Source organism: Chaetura pelagica, unplaced genomic scaffold, assembly GCF_000747805.2.
Source record: "Chaetura pelagica isolate M959 unplaced genomic scaffold, ChaPel_1.0 scaffold260, whole genome shotgun sequence".
Taxonomy (NCBI): domain Eukaryota; kingdom Metazoa; phylum Chordata; class Aves; order Apodiformes; family Apodidae; genus Chaetura; species Chaetura pelagica.
Genome location: NW_009951940.1, coordinates 1,189,171 through 1,203,744, shown reverse-complemented (window position 1 = coordinate 1,203,744; position 14,574 = coordinate 1,189,171). Strand labels below are relative to the sequence as shown.

At 39.8% G+C, this 14,574-nt stretch overlaps 1 protein-coding gene across 1 annotated transcript in view; it reads right to left on the bottom strand.

Annotated features, from left to right (window-relative positions):
* The window catches only part of TRAPPC9 (trafficking protein particle complex 9), a 453,230-nt gene that overhangs the window by 405,787 nt on the left and 32,869 nt on the right, over nucleotides 1-14,574 (bottom strand). The window contains exons 9-11 of the mRNA XM_009996696.1: nucleotides 10,924-11,050; nucleotides 7,125-7,270; nucleotides 1,673-1,758 (exon numbers count right to left, since the gene is read on the bottom strand). Of these exons, the coding sequence (XP_009994998.1) occupies nucleotides 1,673-1,758; nucleotides 7,125-7,270; nucleotides 10,924-11,050 (359 nt within the window). The remainder of the gene's footprint in view (nucleotides 1-1,672; nucleotides 1,759-7,124; nucleotides 7,271-10,923; nucleotides 11,051-14,574) is intronic.

Genomic DNA, 14,574 nt, shown 5'->3' with positions numbered 1-14,574 from the left:
AAGCACTCAGAAGAAATTTCCTCATTAATAAATTAAGAAATTATCCAAAATCGGATTTTTAAATATATAATTAGATCATTACTTACACAATACTAATTAGAGTATAAATCAAAATAATCTTAAAGAAATTAATTCCTGTGTAGAGTCCTTTCTCATGAGCAGCTTTACAATTACTTTCTCTGTTTCCAACAGTCTGGAATATTTCTATAAGGGGGAGATAAAAAGCTGATGAAGAAACCAGTGTGTTAGATTCCAAGAATTAATTTAGTCTTGAGAAGACTAAGAGGGGATCTATTAATGTCTAGAAATATCTGAAGGGTGGGTGTCAAGAATGGGTCAGTCTCTTTTCAGTGGTGCCCTGTGACAGGAGAGGGGAAATGACACCAAGTGACAACACAGGAAATTCCACCTCAACATGAGGAAAAACTTCTTTCCTGTGAGGGTGACAGAGCCCTGGGACGGGCTGCCCAGAGAGGTTGTGGAGTCTCCTTCTCTGGAGACTTTCAAGACCCATCTGGACATGTTCCTGTGTGACCTGCCCTGGGTGTTCCTGCTGCAGCAGGGGGGCTGGACCTGATGATCTTCAGAGGTCCCTTCCAACCCCTGTGATTCTATGAATTTTATCATGCTAGAAGTACAATCTGTGGGAATGTTATTTTTCCATGGAAAAAGACTGTACTATGTGTGGTGTATTATCAGTGACTTAGGTCGAAGTGTTTGATTAGCCACTGCAGTAAATCAAATTTTAAAAACCCACAGCAAAAAAACCCCACAAAACAGAAATCCTGAACAGATAAATTTGCACTGATTTACTTAGCCTGACAGAACAACAGGCTCTAAAAATACAGGAGTTAGAGTGATATTAAAGATAAAATCATTTAACACAAAGGACAACACTGGATTAGGACTGAGCAGAGATTCAGTTGACTTGCTAGTTATAGAGGACTTAACCTTTATATGGATAAAAATATCTTAAAAAATCCTATTAGTTGGCATAAAGAGAAGGGGAGAAAAAGCAATTTAGGATAGACTGCAAGCAGTCCACAAAATCAATAGCACACAGTCAACTGAAACAGTAGATGGCTTGGGCCTGATTCTTCTAACCTTACATAGTTCTCTGGCATTTTAGCCTTTTTTTCATTCCTCCTGATCATTTTACCCTTTTTTTCATCCTTCCTGATCATTTTAGCTTATAATGTTTCCAAATAAAATATATCCTTGGGAACAGCAGATCCAGGAGCTGAAGCTTCTATTAAAAAAACAGACTTCTCAGAACTAACTATTTTAATTCCTCCTCACATTTTTTTAAAAATTGCACAGTTAAGATGAATGCAGATTTTTAAATTACAGTAGTAAGTATACAGTAAGTATTAGGTTTCCAGATGAAACCATTACTTGAAATCAGTGTATGTAAATTACATTGCATGAGTTCTAGTCAATACACAAAGGTACAGAACTGATGCAGAGGTCAGTAGCAGCAAAGCACCTGAACACTCTGAGTGGCAGAGATTTTAATTTCAATACCCCATTACCAACAAATATGAGAAAACTGACAGTACTGTAGTGTTAAACTGTTGCTTTTCTAAACTGTTTGATGTATAGAAAACCATTATTGGAAAGTTCAACTGATAAAAATAACTAATTAAAAGGGGAGACTGAGGAAGATACATACCATGTTTTCTACTCGGAGCTCGAAAGGCATAGGGTTGTAGACCATCAACTGAACTTCACAAACATCTCCCTGGACCCACTGGAAATCTACATGAAATGATAGAGAATTAATGCAACAATTACCTAATCATAGTGTTACTAGAACAGTTGCATCAGCTGGGATGTCAGACTGCTATATTTATGTTCTAAAGTAACAGCTCTGTTATTTTCCCAGCCCAAGTCCTACTCAAGTGCATCGTGGGACACAAGCTACTAATCACAGGCAAAGCAACGGGTTAAAGGACCATGGAATGGTTTGGCTTGGAAGGGACTTTAAATATCATCTATTTCCAACCCCCCTGCATGGGCAGGGATACCTCCCACTAGACCAGGTTATTCCAAGCCCCATCCATTGGCAACATCAACTCAGGCATCAGTTCCAAACAGGACTGAAACATCCTTAACGTGAAACACTGGAAGGCTTAGACACTTGGGAGTTAGGTACAAAGTACACATGGCCCTGGATAATTAAGATAAAATGCAGCCAGATAACAAATGAACACAGCAGGAAGAAGGAAATTTAAAATAATGGGAAGAAATCTTAACCTAGACACAGCTGATGATGGAGAGAAAAGAAAGGATCACTCTAAATTAAGAAGATAACAGCAGGATGCTGGAAACTTGTGTTTTCTCCCACTAATTTTCTGTGGGAAACATTAAGTAGTTTGGGAGATGCTGTGGGAGGGAAGGATGACACAAGGATCTACAGATACAGGTTTTTCTGAGGTTCACAAAATGGAGGTTTAAGCAATAACACAGATTATTGAATGACTTGTGAAAATACTCAGGAAAGACAATGAAGTCAAAAGAAGTCAGGTAATGAGCTGTACTTCCAGTCTCTACCTCACTACCAGAGACAGATGTTCAACTTTACAGACACGTCACACTGACAAGGTTAAAATTTTGGGTTTATTTATTTAAGGAGACAATAAGTTTATGGAAGTGAGATCAGGCAGATCAGCAGCAGAGATGTGGGTTCTGAGGAACTGATTAATGCAGAAAGATTATGTCACACCAGCACTTCATTATTTTTTAAGCCTACAAGATCCTATCTACCTTCCACGTTTCTCGCAGGTAACCACACACACCTGACAGTTAAGATTTAAAACTGAATGTGGCAAGATTCTTCCTACAAGCTGGGAACCTGCAGTCCCAATAAACTAAAGGTGGTTTAACCGTATTTGTTAAGTAAATCATTACTTTAAGCTGATGCATAACATGCAGGGATTAACTTTTACTAGCTTATTACTCAATAATATTCATTACTAACACTTTTTACTAGAATATTAGAAAGTGCCCAGTAAAAAAAAACAACCCAGCATTATTAATATTATGACTGTAATTCAGAGTTAGAAACCATCTGTACTGTAATTGTACATTCACAATCATTTACTATCTGATTACATTTTGCAAGCAATATTAGAGAGCTCAAGGGAGATGCAATTAATGCAAATGTTTAACTAGTGGAAATTAATGCTAGTGGAAATTAAAAGCATACATTCACAGATATCAACAGGTTACATTGCCATGAAACCTTAAAAGCAAAACTGTTGATTAAAACAAAACATTCCAAAGGGCAATTATATGAGATGTTCTGTAAAATTATTTTTATTCAATTGTTCAGTGGTGTCCACAATGTCTTATTCATTCTGCAGCCCCCAAAAGAACCCATTATTCCTCTGAAGAGCTTCAAAGGTATTTAAGCACTGAAGCCCTTCTATGGTGAACTAAATCACTTATAGCAACCAAATTAGGCACTTCAGTCCTAATTTCCACATTATAAGAACCACCACAAGATTGGAATATCTTTCTCTCAGTGCAACCATAGAACAAGTTTTTCAGAAAAAAAAAGTTACCAGAAAAACATGTGGGAAGCTCTGGATTTCATCCAAGTATCTTGAACAGAGTGAGAAGAATCATTCACTGGAACAACCTTCCCAGGGACACAGTGGAATCCACATCATTGGACATTTTCAAGATGCAACTGGACAGGGTGCTAGAGGATCTTACTTAGGCTTCCTTTTCCATGAAAGGCTGGACCAGAAGATCTTTCAAGGTTCATTACAGCCTGGGCTGTTCTATGATTCTATGATCTATTGGGGCAGGGGGGGAATAAATACATACAGACTTCTTATTCCCTCAGGAAAACATGGCTATTCCTACCTCCACTGAAAAGACACTCCCACTTCTAGATATCTCACAACCTGCCTCTGGTTTGCCTTCTCTTTGCAGTAGATCTACACAGCCCATGTGAAAGACACGAAGATCATTCTGCAGAATTGCTTCCTTGAAGGAGAGGCTGAGTTGCCAGATTTAGTTCTGGGCCCCTCAGTTCAAAAAGGACAGGGAACTGCTCGAAAGAGTCCAGCGCAGAGCTACGAAGATGATTAGGGGAGTGGAACATCTCCCTTATGAGGAAAGGCTGAGGGAGCTGGGTCTCTTTAGCTTGGAGAAAAGGAGACTGAGGGGTGACCTCATCAATGTTTACAAATATGTAAGGGGTGAGTGTCAGGCAGGAAAACATGGCTATTCCTACCTCCACTGAAAAGACACTCCCACTTCTAGATATCTCACAACCTGCCTCTGGTTTGCCTTCTCTTTGCAGTAGATCTACACAGCCCATGTGAAAGACACGAAGATCATTCTGCAGAATTGCTTCCTTGAAGGAGAGGCTGAGTTGCCAGATTTACTAAAGGAGCTATATTATACATTCTCACTGCTTTAGATTATTAAAAAAAAACAACCACCAAAACTCCAAAAATTAGTAGTCTTATTTCTTATGATTAGTGGGCTATGAAAGCAATTTAGCCAGAATATAATTATCCCATTTATTGTTTCCAATCGGAAAAGCTCATCAAGCTGAAAACTGAAAGCTTTTCCTCAAGACCTTCTAAAGGGTTTTGTTCCCCTTCAGTTTCTCAGCAGGATCATAGAAACATAGAATGCCAGGTTGGAAGGGACCTCAAGGATCATCTGGTCCAACCTTTCCAGGTACTACTACAGTTTATATGAGGTGGCTCAGCACCCTGTCAAGCTGAGATGTAAAACTGTCCAATATGGGGGAAACCACCACTTCTCTTGGGAGACTATTCCAATGTTTGACTGTCCTCAGGGGAAAAATTTATCTCATGTCCACTTGGGATCTCCCCAGGAACAACTTGTGCCCACGATTCCTTGTCTCGATTCCCTTTGTTGTAACAACAGTTCAACCAAAACAGGGTTTACGTGTTTCCTCACAGGAGCAACTTGTGCCCATGATCCCTTGTCTCGATTTCCTTTGTTGTAACAACAGTTTAACCAAAACAGGGTTTACGTGTTTCCTCGTAAGAAAAGCAGAGTTCGTTTGTTATTGTTGGGGTTTTTTTTAATTAAATTCAAATACATGCCATTAAAACAGTCTCATTAGTTTCAAAGTTTCTTAAATCCCTCCCCTTCTTGCAAAGGAAATATCTGCTTTTGTTTTGCATATTCTTTTTGTTCACAAAACTCGAATGAGACATTAAAAGCTTTGACAAGGGAACGCACTGTGTATAGACTTCAAAAGACAAACGCTTTGCAGGATCACAAGCAGTTCACACATCTCCTTAGGCTAAACAAAAACCTAGAAGAAGAAACTGCCCCATATAATACACAACCTCTGTGGAACACAAAGCACATCAATCCTGAATTTGGACTGTTTAAAAAAAAGCAGGTTCCTTTTGTATTCATCAAGCAATAATACTACTGCATAGTACAATAAGATTAGCAATAATGGCAACCTAAGAGATTTAGTGCTGAAAATTTAATTGTCAATCAATTTTTAACAAATTAAGCGATATTAAGCAAGCCATTTTCCAAATAAGTATTTCTTTATTGAGAAAGCAGTTTAAGGTGTTCCCATAGATCTAGATATTAAAAATGTATAACCTTTATTTAATTCTTATTCCTTATTCTTGTTTTAATTTCTTATCCTTTTCCTTTTGAAACCAAAGTAGCACTTCAGCAAAGAGGCACTATGTCTTTCCAAACTGCCAGCTGACAATCCATACCTTTCCATCTTTCCTAATTCCATGTGTTTCACCTATTTATTGCACACACATCATCATAAAACAAATTAGAAAATGAGCCTGCTCCTCTCAGGGTGAGGGATAGTATCTAAATCTTAACCAGGGGTCCAAAGCACGGGCAGGTTGAATCCAACATCTAACCTAGAAGATTGTGTGGCAAAAGCCTGTGGCCCCACGTGTTAAAATGAAGCAACCACAGGGATTCTCCATGTACTGACTCTGCAGGGCCAGGCACAAGCCAGATGAACAAGCCAAGTGATTGCTACACTGCTGGAAATAATGAATTTTAAAAGTAAATGAAGGATGACTGTAGGGAGGGTAAAAAGAGAGAGAAGAAAGGAGGAGTCCCAGAGAGCAAAGAAATACCCTACAATACACACTAATACACTACACTTAACAGGAGAAACAGAGGATATGGGAATGGGAAAGCATTCTCCATCTCATGTGCATCCATGCTTGAAAGGAGCAGGGAGCAGGGGACAGAAAATGAAGTTCAGGTGCTGAGAAGCACAAATGCTTGTCCTACTCATAAGTTTCTGCTCTAACCTGTTCCTGAACTACCTGTTTATTAGGGCCACCACTGATGGTGTGGAGCTGAATGGTCAGTGGTTTACAGTTCCAAGCATGATACAGAAAGTCTAACAAGCCCTTATGACATTTCCAAGTATTGTTTTTCTACTTTCTCTTTTTTTTTAGTGATGACACAGCATTAACACCAGTAACATAAGGAGCCAAACTGAGATAAACACCATTCTGCCAATGTCTGTCTTCAAGTTTTTACAATCAGTTCTATTCCATAGTCACACGAGTCCTTTTTGTGCTGACACAAACATTTATGTTTAAAATTATCACACATGTGAAGTGCACAAAAGCAACAAAAAAGGCCCACCACTATTAAAAACCTTCTATGGCTGATGAGCTACCACAGGCCAGTTTCCTATGAGTTTGTATCTTCTGTCCAAGAAACTGCAGCTCATTCATCCTAATCATTTCATGTTCATACAATCCCCTTATTAGAAAAGGATAAATCTCAGAAGTGCTCAGGGCACCACACATGATACCTTGCTAAGCTGGCTGCTGCCAAACAGAACGTGTCAGAACTCAAGTTTTCCCTGGTTTCTCTTTTGTTTGAGAAGGAAATACAACTAGTTAATTACTTCGAAAATCAATTTTATCATCTACGAGGCTTTTTCCTCTTTGGAACTTGAAACTGTCCCACAGAGAACAAAGCTTTGCTCTTTCAGAACTTCAGGCTAAAATGCTGATTATTTCAAATACAAGCACGTAATGTTCAGGAATGCTGTCCTTGACCAAGAAAGATTTTCTCATTTAACATAACAGAGGAAAAATACTACAAAATCTTCTTACCTATTTTCTTATTTCGTTCTTCCCCTCGACTGTGTGCGATTATTGGAGAATAGATGAAGGGGCTTTTGGTTGACATGTTCTGGCCAAGCAGACTCTTTATTTTGTGAGGTCGGAGACTGGTTGGGAGGTTCAACAGCTTCACAGATCTGTTGAGTACAAAAATTTTACAGATGCTTGTGTTAAAAACTAACTGATAAGTAGCCAATGACACTGCGAGCAGCTACTGATCAAAATACCTGAAATGGAAAATGTGAAGTAAACATCTCCAGCACAAAAGAAAGTCCTACCAACCCTAGGAAACTAAAGTTTCATAAATCTCTCAGAAAACAAATACAAAGCAAAAACATCTCTTGTAGAAATTCACAAAACCCAAAGTAGCCATATCAGTGATTTGAAATCCAGATAATCATTTCCAAGTTAAGTGCACACTGAGCAACAGACACACCACAAGTCCAGTGCAAAAAACCATTAGATATTTTACTTAAACCCCCACTAGAAGACAGACGACACTTCATTGGACAATGTAATACAAATAAAGAACTACACCAAGAGTAATAAAACAGATTTCAAACCAATTAAAATGCACACAGTTGCTTCTGGAAGGAAGCAAAAGTCCCAGAAATTGTAGTGAGTTTGCTAAATGACCATAAAGCAATTAGAAATACAAACCAAATAATTTATTAAACTATATTCCTGTTAAGACCCAAATCCTAAAATACCATGCAGAAAAATCAGTGGCCTTCCAATGCTGATGGGAAGTTAAGAACTAAATATTGGGCATAAGAACAAGAAATAAATTAGTGGATGTTGAGTGAAAGCAGTAGTATTATAGAAGCCTGTTAAGACTCCTAGTTACATAAAGAGTCAGGAAGGAGCAAGGAAAGGAGAACCAAAAGGTGAACAAAGGCAACAATCACTACCAAGTATCATACCTATTTTGCTACAGTCTATTAAGGTTGAAGTATTTGTGCTTTTCATTAATAAAGTCATCAAGAGCCAAGAATCTCCCCTTTATCATCACTCATGGATTATATCTCCACCTTTTTAAAACATTTTCCAGTAGAAAAAAAACAAAACCAAAACAAACCCTATAGAACAAAACTACATTCTTTGCTAATTGCTAGAGGGATGCCACCACACTGAGGCAGACAAGCAAGGAGTAAACAAACTACTCACAAAACTTCCCATCAGTGAACTTTTAAAAGATACTTAATGATATAATAGGCATATACCAAGATGTGAACAAGAGTCTAGCTGAAACCCTAGGAGTCTTCTAAAACCAATTAAGAGGCCAAGTGCTAATATGCTGGAAAACTCCAACTTGTTCAAGGATTAACTCCTTTCTCCCTTTCCTACAGCCTCCTCGAATGATTTGATAGTGTCATAATAAATGAGAAGAGGTTGCAAATGGTTCTCCACCTATTTGACAGCCAAAGGAGACAGGTACTATACATATATTAAGGAAGATAGCTTTGGTTTTATATTGAGTGATACTAAGATTGTTGCCAGAAGAGAGATATGTAAGAGACACTAAGTGCCTGACAGCACTTATGCTCTCAAAATAAAGTATTTTCCCTTCAAAATATTTTCATGGACACTTTTGCTCTAACTTCTCCCTACAGTCACTTAACTCAAGTACTAGAAAGGACTGTACAAGTTCACTTAATCAACTTCTACTTTTTTTAATATTTAATTTTTCTTTCCAAAAAATAAGGGCAAGGTTAAAATTTCATACTAAACTCTTTCAGGAGAGGAAATACTGTATTTAGCTAGGAGTCTGCCTTCAGAATGGACTGCCCAGGGAACTCACCTGAAACACAGTCACCTGAACTTGTTACTGGACATCTTGAAGGTCAGTGGAAAATGTGTCAATACAGTCCAGTAATTCAACTCATTCCAAAGTAAAATATCTAGATTGCATTACAAAACACCAGTCTTGACTGCAAATATGATCTTGGACAGTCAAATAGAACTAGCTTAGCTCTATACATAGATTTTTCGCAAAGCTAAATCAACCTGAAGGTCAGCTGATAATAAATTAGTCAGCTCCCTTTCCCACTGTAATACCTAGCTTGAGTTCAAACAATTAAGGTTTTGACATCATCTGTCCACACTGCTTGTTTTCCAGCAAAGCTGATTCCAGCTGCAACTCCAAAGTATGCCCTGGACCACTGAACAGGCACCACAAAGCAGGTACCTGCACAGTCATCCCAGATGCCCTGTCAGCATTGACTGAACCCACTGAGGGGACAATGCTGGAAGACCTCAGGGAAAATGCATTTCTTGCCCTGGGAGTGTATGTTAAAAGCAGAGTGACTCAGGTGGCTCATCAGTGTCTTGGTACCAAGTCCAACCAGGAGACAAAACACTGTTTTTCCAGGACATTACTGGAAGCACTGTGACTGTTCTGATCCTGCACACAACTCCATCTGACCACATATACCCATCTGCTCCAGTCAAACACACACCTTAAGGGAGCATCTCCCACGCAACAGTTAGTCTGAACAGACAAATCCAGTACCTGAAGGGTGACAGGAAAACTGGGGACTGACTTTTGACAAAGGGCTTGTAGAGAAAGGACAAGGAGGAGTGAATTAAAACTGAAAGAGGGGAGATTTAGGTTAGACATCAGGAGGAAATTCTTCACTATGAGGGTCGTGAGACACCGGAACAGGTTGCCCAGGGAAGCTGTGGAAGCCCCATCCCTGGAAGTGTTGAAGGGCAGGTTGGATGGGGCTTGGAGCAATTTGGGCTAGTGGGAGGTGTCCCTGTCCATGCAGGGGAGGGTGGATCTGGATGATCTTTAATGTCCCTTCCAACCCAAACCACTCCATGTTCTGTGATTCTATGTTAAATGCACTACAAATGGTTAGACAAGGTCTCTTTCTTCAGTAAATGTGGAAAAAAACACAGAAGTTAGAAAAAAAAAATAGTAAAACTAGTTACATCATGAAAAAAGGTCAGAGAGTAAAACATTAATTTTCATTTTAGTGACTAAAAGAAATCTCAAAATAAATATAATTTTCACTCTTTGCTTCAACACCATTATCTCTCAGAACTCCTGCTTCATGAAATGTTTGAGGACATCCCAGTGAGAACACAAATCTCTGTGTGAACTCTTTTCAATAACTCCTACCATGTTTTTTCTGACTAGAAATTACCTTTCCTTCAAAGAGCCACTTCCTGACCAAGATTTTCTTTTAGCCTTTTTCTTTTATTAATGATGCCAAATGTCTGTTTTCTCTCTCTCTCTGACTCTAACACTTCATGCCAGGCTTTAATCCGAACAAGGTGTTATTCACTGGACTGAGTGAATGATGTGCCTGGGCTTGGAGACACAAAAAGGGACATAGATTTCAGATAGGCCAGTGAAGGTGTCAGCTTGAAACTGCAGCATCTGGAAAGAAACAGCTACAAGAGGCATCAGTTTCAGCTGAGCTCCACACCCCATGGATGGAGACAGCATCCAACTCCTGCACCTTCAGTATGATCAGGTATCTACCTTAAATCGCAGCTGCAATTACAAAATAATTCTCTTCAATTGTATCAGAAACTCTTGAAAGATATGGGTTGTTTTAAAAAACACCTCTCTCCTTCTGAAACTAAAGGCCATAGAAAGTATTTTCTCCTCAAAGGTTCTATTTTTGCCAAAGAACTTATCAAAACAACTTGACATTTTGACATTTTTCCATGCTCTCACAAACAGGTTCTGTAAACTGAGAAGACTTCATCCTCCCAGGAGCCTTTAAAATTTGACAGGTGCTGTGGGAAAGTTGAAGACTGTATTTTGGAGTCTTACCTCACAATAGGCAGCTTGGTGAATGGAACAGGAGGTAACTTCAAACCATCTGGAAGGGTGATGAATTCCATGGTACCAGGGCACTTTGCTGTGTAGCTCTCCAAACTCTGTGTTACATCTTTCTTTTCTAGAAAATAATTTCATTTAAAATAAAATTAAAAAACAATTGCAAAATTACACATAACTAATGTTTCAGATGAAGTTATAAGCTAACATTGTACTTACTTTTTCATATTGAAACAAAGTAACTCAAATGGAATTCCAACTGTTTGCAAGCAGTGCTTAGAAATATGCTTCAGAAGCCTCATTGGATAGATCAAACATAATTAAGTGGCCTTAAGCAAGACAGTTTTCTGGAGATTTCAGAATTTTTGAAGTGTTAAACTATACCTGCTTTTTGTTCATACTTGCATTATTGAGATAAAAAATTCTAGTATTTATCTACTTATATCCAGCAAAATTGGCCCCAAGCTTGTTAAGGTTAATAATAATAGCATTGTTATATGAACAATCCCTGTTCTGAAACATTAGCTGAAAAAAATATCTAAGGCAAAGAAGAGAAACAAATTCCTGGGCTGCATCACAAGAAGTGTGGCCAGCAGGGCCAGGGAGGGGATTCTGCCCCTCTGCTCTGGTCAGACCTCACCTGGAGTACTGTGTACAGCTCTGGGGCCCTCAGCACAGGAAAGACATGGAGCTGTTGAAGAGGGTCCAGAGAAGGGCCATCAAGGTGATCAAAGGGCTGGAGCAGCTCTGCTCTGGAGACAGGCTGGGAGAGTTGGAGCTGTTCAGCCTGGAGAAGGCTTCAGGGAGACCTTAAAGCACCTTCCAGTGTCTGAAGGGGCTCCAGGAAAGCTGGGGAGGGACTTTTTACAAGGGCATGTTGCTGTAGGACAAGGGGCAATGGTCTTAATCTAGACCAGGGTCCTTTTACAAAGGACTTTTTACAAGGGCATGGAGTGAGAGGGCAAGGAAGAATGGAATAAAACTGGAAGAGGGGAGATTCAGTTTAGACCTTAGGAAGAAATTCTTCACTATGAGGTTGGTGAGACACTGGAACAGGTAGCCCAGGGAAGCTGTGGCTGCCCCATCCCTGGAAGTGTTCAAAGGCAGGGTGGGTGAGGCTCTGAGCAACCTGGGCTGGTGGGAGGTGTCCCTGCCCATGCAGGGCGGTTGGAACTAGATGATTTTTAAGGTCCCTTCCAACCCAAACCATGTAATGATTCCTTAGAGCCGCTTCTGGAAGCAAATGTTGGAGCCTTTCTCCCTTGACTGAGCCCCTCTGCTACCCAACCTCTGTGGTATAAATGGATGACACAAATTTCTCTGCTTAGTTAAATCGACAATGTTGTAGTAACTGCCAAAAACCTGCTACAGACTGCTGGCTCCAAACGGCTCTGAATTTTCCTAGCACCTGCCTGGCTGTCATGGTATTTTGACACAATCAGAAACTGCACAAAGCTCCTAGAAGGACCTATTCAACTACGGTGTCTCCTGACCCATAGTTTAGAAGACTGTGACTGCAACAGCTGTCACCAGTACTTATCTTTCTCTTTGAAAAGACAAGACAGAAAACAGCTGCTCCTCAAGGTCTTTATCCACCTAGTGTCTTCATGCTGGTACACAACAGCAGGCAAGCAATCACCACTTGATCCTTTAACCTGAATTCACCTCAACAGCTTTAAAAGCTTCTCTGCAGCTGGAGACACTACTGGATACTCTTGTGTACGTACAGAGACACGTTTAGTGAAAAACTATGAGCTATTTCATCCAAAATAACAACATTCACATATTATTATTTTCCTCCACTTTTTCTCCATGCTCACTGAAGGACCAGGATCACAGAACAGTTGTAACCAAATAAAGCTGAACAAAGCCACAGTCAGTACCGCCACGCCAGCACATCCCAATTTGTTCAGTATAACCTCCCAGCACAGCTTCCCCATTCCACACCAAATGGTTCTCATTCCCTTTCTTTGGCTGCTTCTGACAACTGAAAATTTTGGAAGTCTACCAATATTACTGGTAAATTTTTGCCCATTTCATGTCAGCACAACAAACATGGGTTTCGTCCCAAAGCTGCTTCAGACATTTTTCAAACATGAAAAGACCAAAACCTGAAAGCTTCAGTTACACAGTTAGAAACCATTTGTGAAAGGGGGGGGGGGGGGGGAAATGAAGTCTTTCTGCTACATTCACAATAATGATGAAACAATCTCACAGAAAAATGAAGCCATTAAAATCAGAAAAGGGCAGGAAAGAAGGTCAGTTATAAAGTAACATTTTTAAGCACTTCAATAACCATGATTTAACAATATCACACAAACAGCATTTCATGCCTTGGCAGATAAAAGAGAAAATCAGAACAACACAATTGCTAAAACTCTATGTTTTAGTTCTTTAATATTTGCAAAAAATCAAAATATCTGCATTCAATCTAAGTCAAATATTGAAAATACAATATTTATTCTCTGGTAAACAACTCGTTGGTCTTGTTTTGATCAAGTCATTGTGTTCCTCAGAGAACAACCTCAAGCAAGGTAGAATGAAGGAAGGAAACAGTTTATGTGTGACCTGCCAAATACGCTGGAAGACACACAACTTTCTGTTTCCTTATGGAACTTGCTAAAAGATTCTAAAAGGAAGCTGGAAAACAAATAGAACTGTACAGTGGTGAAGGTTGGAAGGGACCTTAAAGATCATCTACTTCCAACCCCCCTGCTATGAACAGGGACATCTCCCACCAGACCAGGCTGCACAAGCCTCATCCAACCTGCCCTTGAACACCTCCAGGGATGGGGCTTCCACAGCCTCCCTGGGCAACCTGTGCCAGTGCCTTCCTACCCTCAGGGTGAAGAATTTCTTCCTGATGTCTAACCTAAATCTACCCTCTTTCAGTTCAAATAGTTAAAAGTGTTTAGACTTCAATTTCCCCATGGTGACAAGCCCAGAATCAGAGTTTTAACAACATAAAAAATCCCTAGTACCAAGGTTTCTTTTTCCTGGCTGAACTTCTCCTTCCCCTTTAAAAATAGCAGAGAATGTTCATAAAGGAGAAGCCTGAGGAGACCTCCTACAGCAGTCAGCCCCTGAGAAGGAGAAGCCAGCTGACCCACCCAACTCTCAGGAAGAGTCAAACGTCTCCTTGATAAATCGCCACTAAAACATAACCAGATAGAAAAGTCAGCCTGAGAGCAGAAAAAGAAAAAGAACAGTAGTTTCTGCAGCCAGAAACATAGATATTTCCTTCACAAAAAGAAAAAAAAAAATTGCTTGGTGAACCCCTTTACAACTAGAAAAGGTAAAAAAAAAGCCCATCTGCTGCCATAGCCCTGCCATCAAGATATGATTTATTTCAACTAAAAAATAATTTTTAACAAAATATCATAGAATCATAGAATGGTTTGGGTTGGAAGGGACCTTAAAGATCATCTAGATCCAACCCCCCTGCATGGACAGGGACACCTCCCTCTAGAACAGGTTGCTCCAAGCCCCATCCAACCTGACCTTGAACATTTCCAGGGATGGGGCAGCAAAAACTTCCCTGGGCAACCTGTGCCAGTGTCTCACCACCCTCATAGGAAGGAATTTCCTCCTGATCTCTTAACCAAAATCTCCCCTCTTGCAGTTTTCATCCATTCACCCTTGTCC